At 41.0% G+C, this 13752-nt stretch overlaps 1 protein-coding gene across 2 annotated transcripts in view; it reads left to right on the forward strand.

Annotated features, from left to right (window-relative positions):
* LNX1 (ligand of numb-protein X 1) overlaps positions 1–13752 on the forward strand; it is a 65091-nt gene that overhangs the window by 33258 nt on the left and 18081 nt on the right. For both annotated transcript variants that reach the window (XM_036382490.2, XM_036382489.2), the window contains exons 3-5: positions 158–313; positions 9058–9260; positions 10837–11208. In XM_036382490.2, coding sequence (XP_036238383.1) covers positions 158–313; positions 9058–9260; positions 10837–11208 — 731 coding nt within the window. The remainder of the gene's footprint in view (positions 1–157; positions 314–9057; positions 9261–10836; positions 11209–13752) is intronic.

The raw sequence follows: 13752 nt of genomic DNA on the forward strand, positions 1-13752 counted from the left end.
AGCCTTGAAGTATCAGCAGACTCAGGGTCAAAGGTGAAGTACAGGCAGCCCTGATGTTGATGTTACATCCCATCATATGCCAGGGGCTGCAGAAATGCTGTGGTTCTAGAGCAGAACTGCTGAACTGTACTGATTTGGTTTTTTCCTGCTGTTGCAGCTCGACACTTTGAACGTTCCACTATAAGAAGCAGATCTTTTAAAAAAATAAACAAAGCGTTCAGTGTTCTTCGAAGGACAAAAAGTGGAAGTGCTGTTTCCAACCAGACTGACCGGGAAAGGGAGACTGTTGGAAACTCTGCTGCTGGAGAGGAAGGTAATGTTTTGTTCATCTTGTGGTATCACTCAAAAGGGGGTAGGGAGCCCTGTCCACGTGGGAGCTGGAGATCCATGACTGACGTGCCTTTCATGTGGTGGGCTGTGCGTGATTAAAACAAACAAACAAACCAGAAAACACAATCTTTCCTTATTTTCTTCTTTCAAAAGATGTTACTGACTGGCAGGCAATATTGCTGGGGTGTGTGGGACCTCACGTAGGGCTGTTCTGGTAACAGCCTGCATGCTGTAGCCAGCCCAGGATCTAGCCCATGGGATGTGGGATCTGGGCATCTGGGATCTGTTACTGGAGCTGTCATTGATTTGCTCTGTAATTTTGTTCAAGTCTCTCCATGGGCACGTGCCTGTCCCTCTAAAGCAAATGGATCACAGTAATCATACTTTAGAAGAACTTAATGAGTTTTGGCTAATGTTTATGAAGCACTGGAAATTCCCAGTGGGAGGGTGGTATGGAAGTGCAAAGTACTGTAATTATTCTGCATTTCTGTGGGCTCCTTTATTACCTCAGCCAAGCAGGTGATGAGGTAAGAATGCTCTGCTCTTAAGCAGCAGGGAGAGGCAAGTTTGTCTGATGTATGTCAGGGATGAGGGGTCTGGGAGGTAGTAACAACATTTGGCATTCTCAAAGCAATAAGCAAATGTTACTAATCAGTTTGGACCATAATTATGAAACCAACAATGGCATTCATGCATCAAGAGGAAGTGATGATAGAGTGGTAATCAATGTCTTAATCAAGGTCTCTACTCACCTTATTATTCCTTTGCTTGATGCCTCAGCACCTCATGTCTCTTCCCAGATCAAATGTTCAGAATGCAGGCTTTAAGAATACAAAATACCCAACTTCCTTTTGCTCTGTATTCAAGTTCTCATTGAAACACACACAAAATAAGCACAAAAGGCTGCCAAATGCTAGTTTCAAGCATCATTGTGATGCCATTGTGAATAGTGGTGAATTGGAGAACCATGTTCAATATTCTTCTGCTTTATTTGCTCATTCTTTCAGGAGAGTTTCACTATGTTACTGTGGTACTTACTCTCCTACTTCACATACTTGCTGACAGAGCCAAAATAAAACCTGGTAATTCAAAATTGTGAACCTTCTCCATAAAAGGGATGGGAATATACTCCTTGACCTGGAAACATCATGAATAATTTTACTATATTTTAAAATAATTTTAAATAATTTTTATTATTAAAAATAATACTCTTTTTTTCCCAAGTAAAATTTTACAAGTTGTTTATATCTCTGAGCAGGCAGATAGATTTCTCGTTCTATAGTAACACTTCAATTCACTGTGAGCAAAAGCTTGCCTTTTTTTAGAAGAAGTGAAATTCTCCATGCCTCAAGTTCATATTTTTTCAAAAGACATCCCTTCAGGATGACATACAGACCACTTTCTACCTACACATATAGCTACACATATATACACAATAGTTCCACTGAATTCTTGGTTTCATGTCCAGGGTGTGCAAATAATCTGGATGTCAACAGCACCTATCCAGTAGCCCAGTGCAGTCCAGATGTTAGCAGAAGTTAGCAGAAAGGTGTGAAGATGTCACTGGCCTTTACATTCCCAGCAAGTGAAAATCATAGTTGTCTCTGTAAGGGATGTATAATGGCAATCACTCCAGGGCCCCACTGACAGTGTCAGGATTGTCAGTGTCTCCTTGGCTCTGCTTGTGGTTTCATTCCTCTGCACCCAGCACGCCTGTAAACTTCCAAATGTATTCTGCTGCACTGGAAAAACCAGGTAGGCATATAATTACTTAATAAGCAGTTACTCTTAAGTATGAGATCACAGAAGCTGGGTACCTAAATTACTTTATTAATTACATTTGCAAAGAATGCCTTTTGATTACACAGTTCTGGAAATTGATCTTTAAAAAATGCAAGCAAGTAACTTGAAGAAGTACAACTTGAACAAAGATTGCAATTCAGTCCTTTGCAACAGGTGCTTTGTGTAATGGCATCTCAAAGGCTTTCTCTGTTTCTTCTCCGAGGAGGGAATGAATGTACTTCTTTCTGTAGCAGTTATCATCATCCTGCCAGCTGGGGGCCGGTTTTCTTCTCCAGTTCTGTATGTTTTCTTCTTTTATTTATTTTTTTTAAACCTCAGCTGCTCTGAGCAGTCTGCAGCTAGACTTCTGATCAGAGCTGTTGGTCAGTCTTTAGGGATAGCTGCTGTATGCTCTGCCCTGTGCTCACTGAGAGTCACACGTATTGAAGAAAAGGGAGCCCTGTGTATCTGTCTCACCATTGCCACACCACTCTCCTGGGATTGGGGGTGCTCCTGTGGGAGTGAATGAGGTGGTTCCTCACTTCAGAGGTCCCCACATCCAGTGGGAAAGGTGCTGCTGCCTTTCCCAAAGTTTCACAGGTTTGTGTCTGGGACCATCTGAGAAAAGAACTGAGCCGTGACTCATTGCCCCAGGAGATGAGGCAGCACTTCATCAACTCTCTGGTGACCACTTTCCTCACCAGGTTTGGTCAGTCCATGAGCAGAATAAAGCTGAGACTATACCAGCCTCACAGAGTGAATAAGCCCCTTCTTGCTGATAACCTCTCCTTGATAAAGGAGAGGTGAGATCATCTGGCAAAGCTCAATGTATAATTCATCTGATTCCAGTTTTCAGAATATCCTCATCTTAATTCACATGTCTCTGTTTAATCTGTTTTGCCTGTATTTTGGTCAAAGGAGCTCTGAGAATGAACACCACAACAAGTAGCCATGTATTAGCCTTCAGCAACCTTTCATTAAGGGTGTGGGGGTGCATTTAATCTGAAGCTGCTATGTTGGTTGAGCCAGTGCTCAGTTGCAATATGACTGTGAGGGTACAAGACAAAATAATGGTTTCTGATGAGGGAGAAAAAACATTCAAATTCTTCTTAACTTGAAGCTGAATCTAGAACTGGTTTTGGAAAAAACTGACACCCAGGGACATTGCATCATATGGTGTATAATATCAAATGTGTTTCTGTTATAATTACAGCAGAGAAATAGTTACAGTCCAATGCTATCTTATACCTTATAAAAAAATATGAATTTGTTTAAACAATGTTATATGTGCTCATTTTGGATTTAAATGATTCAGGCTTTCTTTCTCTGTTTTTGTGGCATTTTCAGCAGAGAGTTGTTAAATGTCCAAACCAAAGAAAATGTTAGAGGTGAATGAAAAGCACAAACACTAATGAGAAAATATTTAGGGTGAAGGAGCTGTAAAGATTTTCTTATTTTTAATACTTTGTTATTTCTAAAATCCCGTGCAAAGACATATTTGTCTGTAGGCAGCACCCAAGCTTGTGATATTTATCTGAGAGCAATTTCATTAACAGCATTTACAGGTACAAATAGCTTTCCAGGTCTGAAGCAGACGTTTAGAAAGTTTAAAAGAAAGAGTTTCACTCTGAGATGTGAGGGAAGGTGACAGGGACATGCTTAAGGCACTGATGCATTTAAGATGTAATATTTTCTGATTAGATCTACTAGTGTAAATGACCTTGACAATCTACTTAAGTGATAAAATATTTCCAAACAAAGAGTGCTCCAGCTTTGCTATGCTTATTTGTATCACTGTGCTCTTAGGTTGGCTTCACACCTTAAATTCAGTTCCAAGAAGGACTATAGATATATATGTACTCAAACTGATCTACAAATACAAATTGTGAACCAGCTAATGTTTTAGGAGCAAAGAATTTGCAGATACAATTTAAAAAACTTCCTTACAGTTTTCAAGTAAAAGAACTGTGTTTTTGACTTCCAAAAGCTTTAATTGATTTCATTTTGCAGTCAAGTCATTGTAAAAGAAATTTAATATAGGATTGCTTGAGGATGGCAAATGTTTTTCAAAGTCAAACTCAGTCTCATAGTGGATGCAGTTCTACCATCTGGCATTGCTTTGCAGCAGTCAAGACCAAGGCAGCCCCAGCAGGCACTGGCAGAACCACAGAACACAGAACAAGCACTGTTGGCTCCTCTGGCACTGTTCAGTGTGAACCCCTGTTATTTTTGAGAGATATATATACACATACATATGTATGATAGATAGATAGATAGATAGATAGATAGATAGATAGATAGATAGATAGATAGATAGATAGATGACATAAATACTTCAGTGTTTGGAAAAACACGTGAAGAAAAAGAAGGTAAGTGAAACACAGATGGTATCAACCATTTCATGGCATTAAGGCTCCCTGTATGCAGAAAAAAAAGTGGTTTATCCAGCCCCAGGACAAGACAGTGCAGCCCAACCTCTGTCTCAGGAAGGCTGCACCTCACAGAAATCCCACACTGTTCCTATTTTTCTCAGATTTGATTCAGCTGCCATTCTGATTTCCCAAAGCAGCTGTTACAGAACTGGTTCAAAGTACTCTGCTCTGGAACGAAGAGCCAGGCAATTTCCCGAAGAAAGAGATTGTCTCTGTAGCACTTCCTCTACTGCAGATTGATGAATTTGCCTGCTGTATTTGAGAGTCACAACTCTTTAGATACACAGTCAACTCAGCAACAGTTTCATTTTAGCTCTTTTGGGATTCCTTTGGTGAGAGGAATGTCCAGAAGCAAGAAGAGAGATTAGAACTGGCATCACCTTCTACCTGTTCCTCCATTGGAGAAGCATCACTGGGGAATTAATGGAAGGCATAAAATCAAAATGATGGCAAACCTTTGGGAGAATGCATTATAAATGAAAATCTATTGGGAAGGAAAATTTGCAGATTAAAGCTCCCCACCAGCACAAGGGCATGTGATACTTACAGACACATTAATTTTCCAAGACTAGGTTACACAAGCTTAATTTAAATTCTGGTGTCCAGATGCTGGGAAGGATGAATGTGTGCTGCTGCAGATGGTCCTGTTTGTGGGGGTGAGCTGGCACATTACTCAGGCTGCCTGATCTAAATGAGGACTTGCAACCACAGATACAAGTTTTCTTTACAGTGAGCTTTGATTAATTTGGACCCCAGAGTCACAGCAAACATTGCACATTGTCACACTGAGTCCTGAGAATGAAGGCAGAAGCTACCCTCATGGCAGCACTGTTGGAAGGAGCATGATGTGCACAGAAGTCAGCAGAAACCTGAGCACTGGAAGAATGCTACCATTAAATATTATAAACTGTGGGGAAAAATAGTAAGCTTACTAATTTTTGTAATTCTCTGTCACGACCACTAAGTAACAAATGCTCAGTGTCCCACATTGTGCCAGATAAATGGAGTTCACTGGGCAAAGTTGGTCTCTCCTGTGTTGTTTACCATAAAGTAATGTGTGAAAGTATTGATAACATTGCACACTAATATTAAGAGAATACTGCTTGACAAAAGAAGCCACACAGTTTTTCTGAATGCAGGTGACATTTTATTATATTAACAGATTCAGAATGCTCCATACAACCCCCCGTGACAAAAACACAACATTCTGTGGGAAAACCTGGAAGAATCACCAAAAACAAGACAGAAAGTTTCCTTCTTTCTAGATTCAGCAGCTCTTCAATATTTAAGGACTGGAAATATAAAATGGTAAAGAAAGGTATGCAATACTCCTGGGTTTTCCTGCTCTGGAAAACCTGACCAAAGAAAATGGGGAATTTTAAATAAGAGTGTAAGGGCTGGAAAATGGAGTCTGTGAAAACTGATACTCCAGCCTCACAACAGGATGTATATATGTCTGAAAGGTACAAGCCCTCAACTCAGTTGGAGTTCCTTCAGTTGGGCTCCTAAGCCCCCAGTCATTGTATGCAACCATGTTCTAAACCAGGGTCCACCTTTTCTGGGTATGGTCTATGCATTAATAATTCAATTTGAAGACATTGCTTTCTAGACATGGCATCATCATGAAATATGCATGGTAAGTTTTCATCAAACTGCACACAATGTATGCAGACTTTTTGGTGAAAAAGCAATTATGAATTTTCTTCTTATTATTTTAAAAAAGTGTATTTGTGTACTTTATATATTTAGATTGCCACACTTACTGTTAGTTTATCAAAATAGGCATTAGTTAAATAGGTTAGTTTATCAAAATTGACCTTTTACTTATGACAGTCGAGGTTGTTGAGAATACAAATGTCTGGGATGAAAAGAACAGGCAAGTCTTCAATTAAGAGAGCAGAAATTAATGGTTCATAAAGGAATTATTTAGTTGCTTAGCTCATTGAGGAGAAAATATTTCTGTTTATTGTGTATATTTGATAACACAAATCAAATTAAGACAGGAAGTGAGGCAGTACAGCCTGCTAACTATGGAAGGGTGGCATTAGAGACTTGCAGACTGGCAAAAGAAAAACGTCTTGGAAAGATTTGGGTTGTTGTAGACTGCACATTTCAGAAGGAAATTAGACATCAAAAATTCCTCTAAAAAATCTGCATAAAACTGTATTGAAAGTCATCCAAGTACCAGTGCAAGACTTAACAAACCAGATAAGGCATTGTTTAAAATGCAAAGAAACCTATTTATGTTTATACATATGTAAAGATGTAGGTAAGTCTTGTACAAGAGTAGAGACTTGTTCACTGCCACATTGCCCTGATTTTGCTCTGGGATAATTGCAGGTTGAAATAACATAAGAGTGTCAATAGCTTGCTCAGTCTACAATTCTCCATGGACAAGAAATACAACTGAATAATTCCTTTAGAAGGGTTTTCACAATGGGCTATGGAAAAATGAGCATCAGTGTCAAAAAGCATAGTTTCTTAGGATGAGAACTGAGTCATCATAATAGGTCTATTATAGCACTGTTTTGTTGTCTGCAATATATACATGTATATTAATTTATTTGCATGCAGGGAAGATCTAGGTGTCTGGATTTTCATGTGTATTTTTACACATAACCCTTACACATAACCCTTAACACATAACTGTTATAGCCACACTGAAATGTGCATGCAGGGATCAGGCCATTGGTGATTTTTGAGGAGTATTTGTATTGTCTGACTTTAAGCACCCCACTGAGATGCCAGAGTTAATTGCCACTTTTCTTACACAGCAGTGGAGATTTGGCACCTGCAGGGGCGATTTAGCATGGGAATATATCTCTTTGGGTGCCTGTGCACTACAAAGGAAGTCAGAGCAAGTAGATCACCAAACTGTGCATCTGAGGCCTAGATTTAGATCATGTGAATCACCCTTCAGGCTAGAGAGAACTGAGCAAATTACAAGCTGAGCAAATAGCATTTAGAAAACAGAGGAGCATGGGGGAATTTAAGCACCTTCCATTCCTGAAATATTAAAGTTGCCTGCAAAACGGAAGTAAACCTGTACTAGCACAGAAACTGCTATTACAAGAAGAAATGGTTGAGTATTAGGTTGGTGAAGACTGTGAAGTTATCTAGACAGACTTTTATTGCCTGTCAAGTCTGTGCTACTGGTAGGTGCTTTTTACAGACGTGGAGGAGGACAGCTTCCCACCCTGAAGAGCATATGATCAAAGAAGTGGTAAGGGATGCAACGTGGTGTTTCTCAATATATTTTTCCTGTTCTTTTTTTCCCCCTGTGCTCTCTCAAAAGGTTTTGGTGCCTTGCTGGTTTGTTGCCTGCTAATTCTGTAGTAGCAAATATTAATTCTATTTCAGATTCTGGTCTATAAAGTTTCATTTTTCACTTAACTACTATTTATTAACACTCATACTTTCATTTCTAAAATAGGTTATTGAAAAAAATATTAGCAGTTAATTTTTTGACTTACAGGTTTGTCATATAACCACTGGATTGGATTCACATGCAAAAAGTTTAAATGCTTTCTCTCAGCTTTGGGGAATTCAAAATAATTGAAGGCTGCTGTGCCTGTGCTGGAAAACGCACTGCTGCTTTTACTTCAACTTTACTCACTGCTGAATATGGATTAAAATTTTGAATTGACCTGGAAGGAAAGAAAGTATTAGTGACATGCTGTGAAATCAGACATGCCAGTTGAAAAGTAGGGTTTGGAAGACGATACCCTAATCCAGTGCCTTTTAAATACAAAAAGGATCCACCCTTAGTCCCTCCTCCCCACAGCCAGATTGCCAGGGCCAGCAGAGATCTTTCCCTCCAGGTACTTTGAGCATACTGTGGTTTTAGTTGACACATCACAGTTAGAGTCACTCATTCCTACTTCCTAGAGTTCAAGCAGTGATGAAAGGAGAGTGGTCTGGTAGGAAAACTACTGTGTGCTTTGGTTTGTCCAAACCTTTGCTTTGTTGCCTTTCTGGTAGCTAAAGATAAATTAAAGGCTTCCTTGGATGTCACAAGACAAGAGCCCTGTCCTCCACTGTGACACCAAAAATGGAGAAAACACAGCAGCCTGGGATGCTACCAGTGAGATAGGGTTTACAACCCAGCCCAGCAGCGATGGATGTTTGCTGAGGTACCCATGCCCATCTGTTCTAGGGCCAGCAAGAAACAGTGGCCTGGTTCTGAGGTGTCTCTGGTGACCAAAAATGTACATGATTCCCTCAAAATATTTATGTGTATAACTCTAAGTACATTTCATCTGTCCAGGTTACATCAAGGGTTTAAGGCTGTATTTTGTGGGGGAAAAAGGAAGTTTGAATATATTAATTGTAGAAAGTTCCCTTCAAGTCCATTCAGCAAGCTTACCTATCCTTTTCTTCCCACTTGGTATGAATCATATACATGCATAAAACCTAGCTTGACTAACTGGCAGGTACTTGAGGTTGTGCAGTGCATGTTTCAACAAAGCAAAGCTGTGTTGTCAAATAAATACCTTAGAATATGCATTTCCAGGTTTTCCCAGGCTGTACCACCTGATTCCAGATGGGGAGATTACCTGCATTAAGATCAGCCGCAGCGATCCGCATGAAAGTCTGGCCATTAGGATCGTGGGAGGCAGTGAGACCCCTTTGGTTCACATTATTATACAGCATATTTATCGAGATGGGGTGATTGCCAGAGATGGAAGATTGCTGCCTGGAGACATGATACTAAAGGTACAGTACTGTGGAGGTAGGAGATTAAAATAGCCTGACAAAGAATGAGATGGTTGAAGTCGATCACGATGAGATTTGCAAAGTTGCAGAAAGCTGTTCTGAAGTTCAGAGCACCACCCACAAGGCCCCATGATCTCCTAGCTTTTGCTGACCCCAGTGGTAGCTGAGGACACTTGAGGCATGCCAAGGTTGTGCCATGCTTTCTGCTTTATGTCAGACAGACTTGGCCAAAGGGATTTCCCTTTGGAAAGGGATCAAAATGTGGGCATACTTCACTCTAACAGTGAATAAAAATGCTTCTGGATGGTGGTTCCCAGCAGCAGCTGCATAGCATGCACATCCAGCTATGTGTTTCAGGGAGCCTTTTTGTCCTGGTGCCAGCACAGAGCAGCAGAGTTAATGGCACCACTAAGACAAAGCTGTTCCTGCAGGGCACATCCAAACTGCACAATGAAGCTGTGACTGTGGCACGGATGGGCCCATCCTGGCTCTTCCCAGCCATGGCTGACTGCCCAGGATTTACCAAGGATTCCTGTGAATTTCAGCCCCATCCTGGTGCAGCTCATGCTGTTTGTGGTACCCAAGGTAGCAACTTAAAGCTAGTTGAGCTGTCTCTCTGGGTGCAGTCCTCCCCATCAGACTGCAGCAGAACAGCTCCATTGTTCCCACATAGGAAGTCTGCAAAAGCAAACACCAGCCAAATGCTTTTGTCCGTGCTGGGGAGTATTTCTCTTACATTTTGGAGATGTTTCTTAATACTTAAATGGTTCAACCTGTGCAATGTAAAGCTACATGGAAATATCTTGTCTGATTCAGGTTTTCTAGCCAGTGATAAAATACAATGTTGCAACTGGTTTTCATTTAGCAATATAAAGTGCAATGCCTACTCACTCTTACACATATGAACATGATGGGATTGACTGGAAACTCTTTTTTCCTCTTTCTTTTCCTCATCCAAATTTAAAAAGTGGTAGTTATACAGTTTTATTCTCATCTGAATTAAATCTAACCTGAAAAACTCTGAGGAAAAAAAGGAAAGTATGATTCTCTAGTGTGATAAATCAGCATAATTGTTAGTAAATATCTAAGGCATTTAAACTTCTACTTGAGGCTCTTTCCTTCTTTGTAGTTAGAGATTCATTAGTGAAGAAAATTTTTTTTTACTGTACCTAGAACAGCTGGGAGATAAAGAAGAAAAGAAACAGCAGGAAAACAGTGGGAGTGAAAGGAAAGGCTTGCAAGACAATTTGAAATCAGAAGCCTATGGAATAAAACTAAGATATATGGAAGGATATTGAAGCTTGGGAAAGAGCAATAAGAAAGATGAAAACTAGCATGTATGTCTGGAGACTATCAGGGAGTGAGGGGAAGAAAAGGACAGAAACTGTCTGTGCAGCACATCCTTTCCTTGCGGGGAAGATTGTTCTGCACCACAAACTTGGCCTCGTGTGTGACACAGTTCGAAATAGCACACGTCACTTCATTTGAAGACATCTGTGTATCTAGATCTGCCCTCCTCAGTGCCAACTCAGAACAGACCATCTTTCTGCTGCTGATTTACACTTCTCTATTCCAGGTAAATGGCATGGACATCAAAAATGTGCCTCACAACTATGCCCTGTCAATCCTGAAGCAGCCGTGCCACGTGCTGCGACTGACGGTGCTGCGAGAGCAGAGGTACCGGTGCCGCAACAGCGGGCTTTCCCTCGATGCTCACTGCAACCGGGATGACAGCTTCCATGTAGTGCTGAACAAGAGCAGTCCGGATGAGCAGCTGGGAATAAAGCTGGTCCGCAAGGCCGATGAGCCAGGGGTGTTTATTTTCAACCTGCTGGAGGGCGGCATGGCGGCGCGGGACGGGCAGCTGCAGGAGAACGACCGCGTGCTGGCCATCAACGGGCACGACCACCGCTACGGCAGCCCCGAGAGCGCAGCGCAGCTCATACAGGTTTGTCCTCCCCACTCTGACCATGGGGTTTGAGCTGGGCAAAAAACAAGCAGTGGTTTTTCACCATACATGGCAAAGCAGGGGCCTGACACTGAGTCTGTGTATTTGGAAGAGGGAAGGAGTCAAGATTGGAGGGGAATTTACTCCTGTCAAAGCTCCTTGGTTTTACTGTGGGGATTAGTGTGAGCATGAGCATGGACTCCCACAGAGGCACCTGCTACCATCAGGTTTTGGAAAATATAGATCAGTGCAAACATCTGTATACTCTGATCATCACCAGAGTGATGCCAGCTGCTAGAAGGCATCCACCCTGGCAGCACTGGTTCCTGCAGAATCCTGACTCCTCTGGCTCAGGAGTCACTGTGCTCTCTCGTTCAGCCCTGGAGCAAACCAGAGTAGCCTAAGGCAGTGGACTACCACTATAAGGTAGTCAGCACCTTGCAGATATTTCTTACCTAAATCCAGTATATGGAAATCCAGATGTTTTGGAAAAATGGATCTGTAGTTATTAATCTCTGTTTAGACTCACATGGAATACTAAACAGGGTGCTAACACAGAACTGTTAGATGAAAAAAACCCATGCCTTTCTCAGCTGCAAAATTGGTCAGCTTCTGCCTAATTTTCCCTCCAGAACCAATTTGGGTTTTTTGTTTACAGACTATGTTTTTATAAAACTCAACATAAAAAGCAAAGCCAAGAATCTTTTGTTGCTTTTATCTCATATTTATAGCTGTTATTATACTTGCGCAATTTTGAATTTCATTTGGAGGCATGTAGACTGTTCACATATTGAAGAAATGCATGGGCTTCAGTAACAAGATGTCAAATCAGGCCAGCTTCTTCTTTCTGATGGGTATAATCAGGGTAATATCAGTCAGACTGAAACAAACAGTCAAATCCATGCATTTTGTGGAAAGTATTTCTGTGTTATCATAGATTCACAGTTGGTTGTAGCCAACTTTTATTGTGAAGTTTATAGCATAGGTGAAGAAAATGTCATCCCCTTACATAATGCCAGTTGTTGAAATTCTGGTCCAGCTTCTTTCTGGATTGCCTTATGTAGCTCACTAACTGGGAACAGAAGGCAGAAGGGGGAAGGTTTAAATTCTCTGAGGGCAACAAGTCTGGAATGAAAAATTTTCTAAAAAACTATTATTCTTGGAACAGTTCTTTATGGCTACAAAACAAGGCATCAGTGCTTCATAAGCAAAAAACACACGAGATGGAACGGAAAAAATTACTAACAAGAGTATTCACATTCAAGTGTTTAAAAGTGCAACCAAAGCCCTTATTGGTCTCCAAAGAGTGGATGTTAATTACAATAATGCTTGAAACGCACACCAATCCTTGGGAATTTAAACAAGCCTATCAAAGGGGAAATTCAGGTTTCCAAATAGACAGGATTATATTGCATTGATGTGAGCTCTACGAATCACATTTATCTAATTCAAAATTCCTAGAACCTGTGTCTTTTTGGTTATGTTTTTCATCAATTATCATTTGCCTTTCCTGTTTCTATGTTATGCCAGAGAAAAACCTTTATACTGAAGCCACAGGTGTTTTGCATTTGCTTCTTACACGAAGGGCTATTTCACTGTGTCCTCTGATTTCTCAACAGCATCCTTCCTGCCTGTTGAGAGCTCAGCATGCCTCTTGCTGTGCATTGAGGTCTTCTAATTTATGGTGGTGAAAGCTACAAATACACCATCAGTTTCTTTAAAAACAGAACATTTACTAAAAGGTGCAGTGGCTTGTTAAACCCAGCACAGCAGGAAGACTGTCAGATTTCTGAGTAATCTGATTATTTTTGACTTTTAAATAATGAATAATTGAGAGAATTGAGACCTAGAGAAACCATTCAATAGCATATGCGAAGCAGTTGCTAATCTGATTGTCTGGCTGTTTATAAGCTCTAAGCTCTGTCACAAGAGCTGAAATGAAGAAAATGTATAAGTGCTAATTAGGAATGTGCACACATCATAACACTCGGGAATTTGCTGCCTCCTGTTTGTCACATCATCTTAAGCCATGGCCTTGTGTCAGAAGTGGCACTTTGAATCTAAGTAACAAGACATTCCACATCTGTTTTCCATGAGAGTGACAAGAAAAGGTGCAAGGTAACAGATATGGGGTGCCCATATGAGCACATCAAGCCAAGCTACATGGGCTGAGTCAGACTTTACTGAGCCCAGATGTTCACCCTCCTCCTCACCTGCCTTCCCCCCACAGTTCAGAGCAGCTGCTAGGGACAGAGGAGCAGCTTTTCTACCCAACAACTGCCTCTGACAAGCAGGTTGTGATGTGGAGCATATCTGTGCTCCATCATCCCAGTGAGACATGGGGCAGCTTCTGCCAAGAGCAGCCCTGCTGCCTCTTTCTAAGATGCTCAGAAGTTTCCCTTGTGTCTCTGCCTTCCTACTTGATTTGCCTTGGCTCTAACAGATTTTAATTCTAGCAGAGTGTTTCAGCTCTTACTTGCACTTGGCATCAAAGCTCACCTCCTCTCTTTAATTTTCACTTCAGCATAAAATACAGAGAAAGAA

Source organism: Molothrus ater, chromosome 4 (assembly GCF_012460135.2).
Source record: "Molothrus ater isolate BHLD 08-10-18 breed brown headed cowbird chromosome 4, BPBGC_Mater_1.1, whole genome shotgun sequence".
In the NCBI taxonomy this organism is placed as follows: domain Eukaryota; kingdom Metazoa; phylum Chordata; class Aves; order Passeriformes; family Icteridae; genus Molothrus; species Molothrus ater.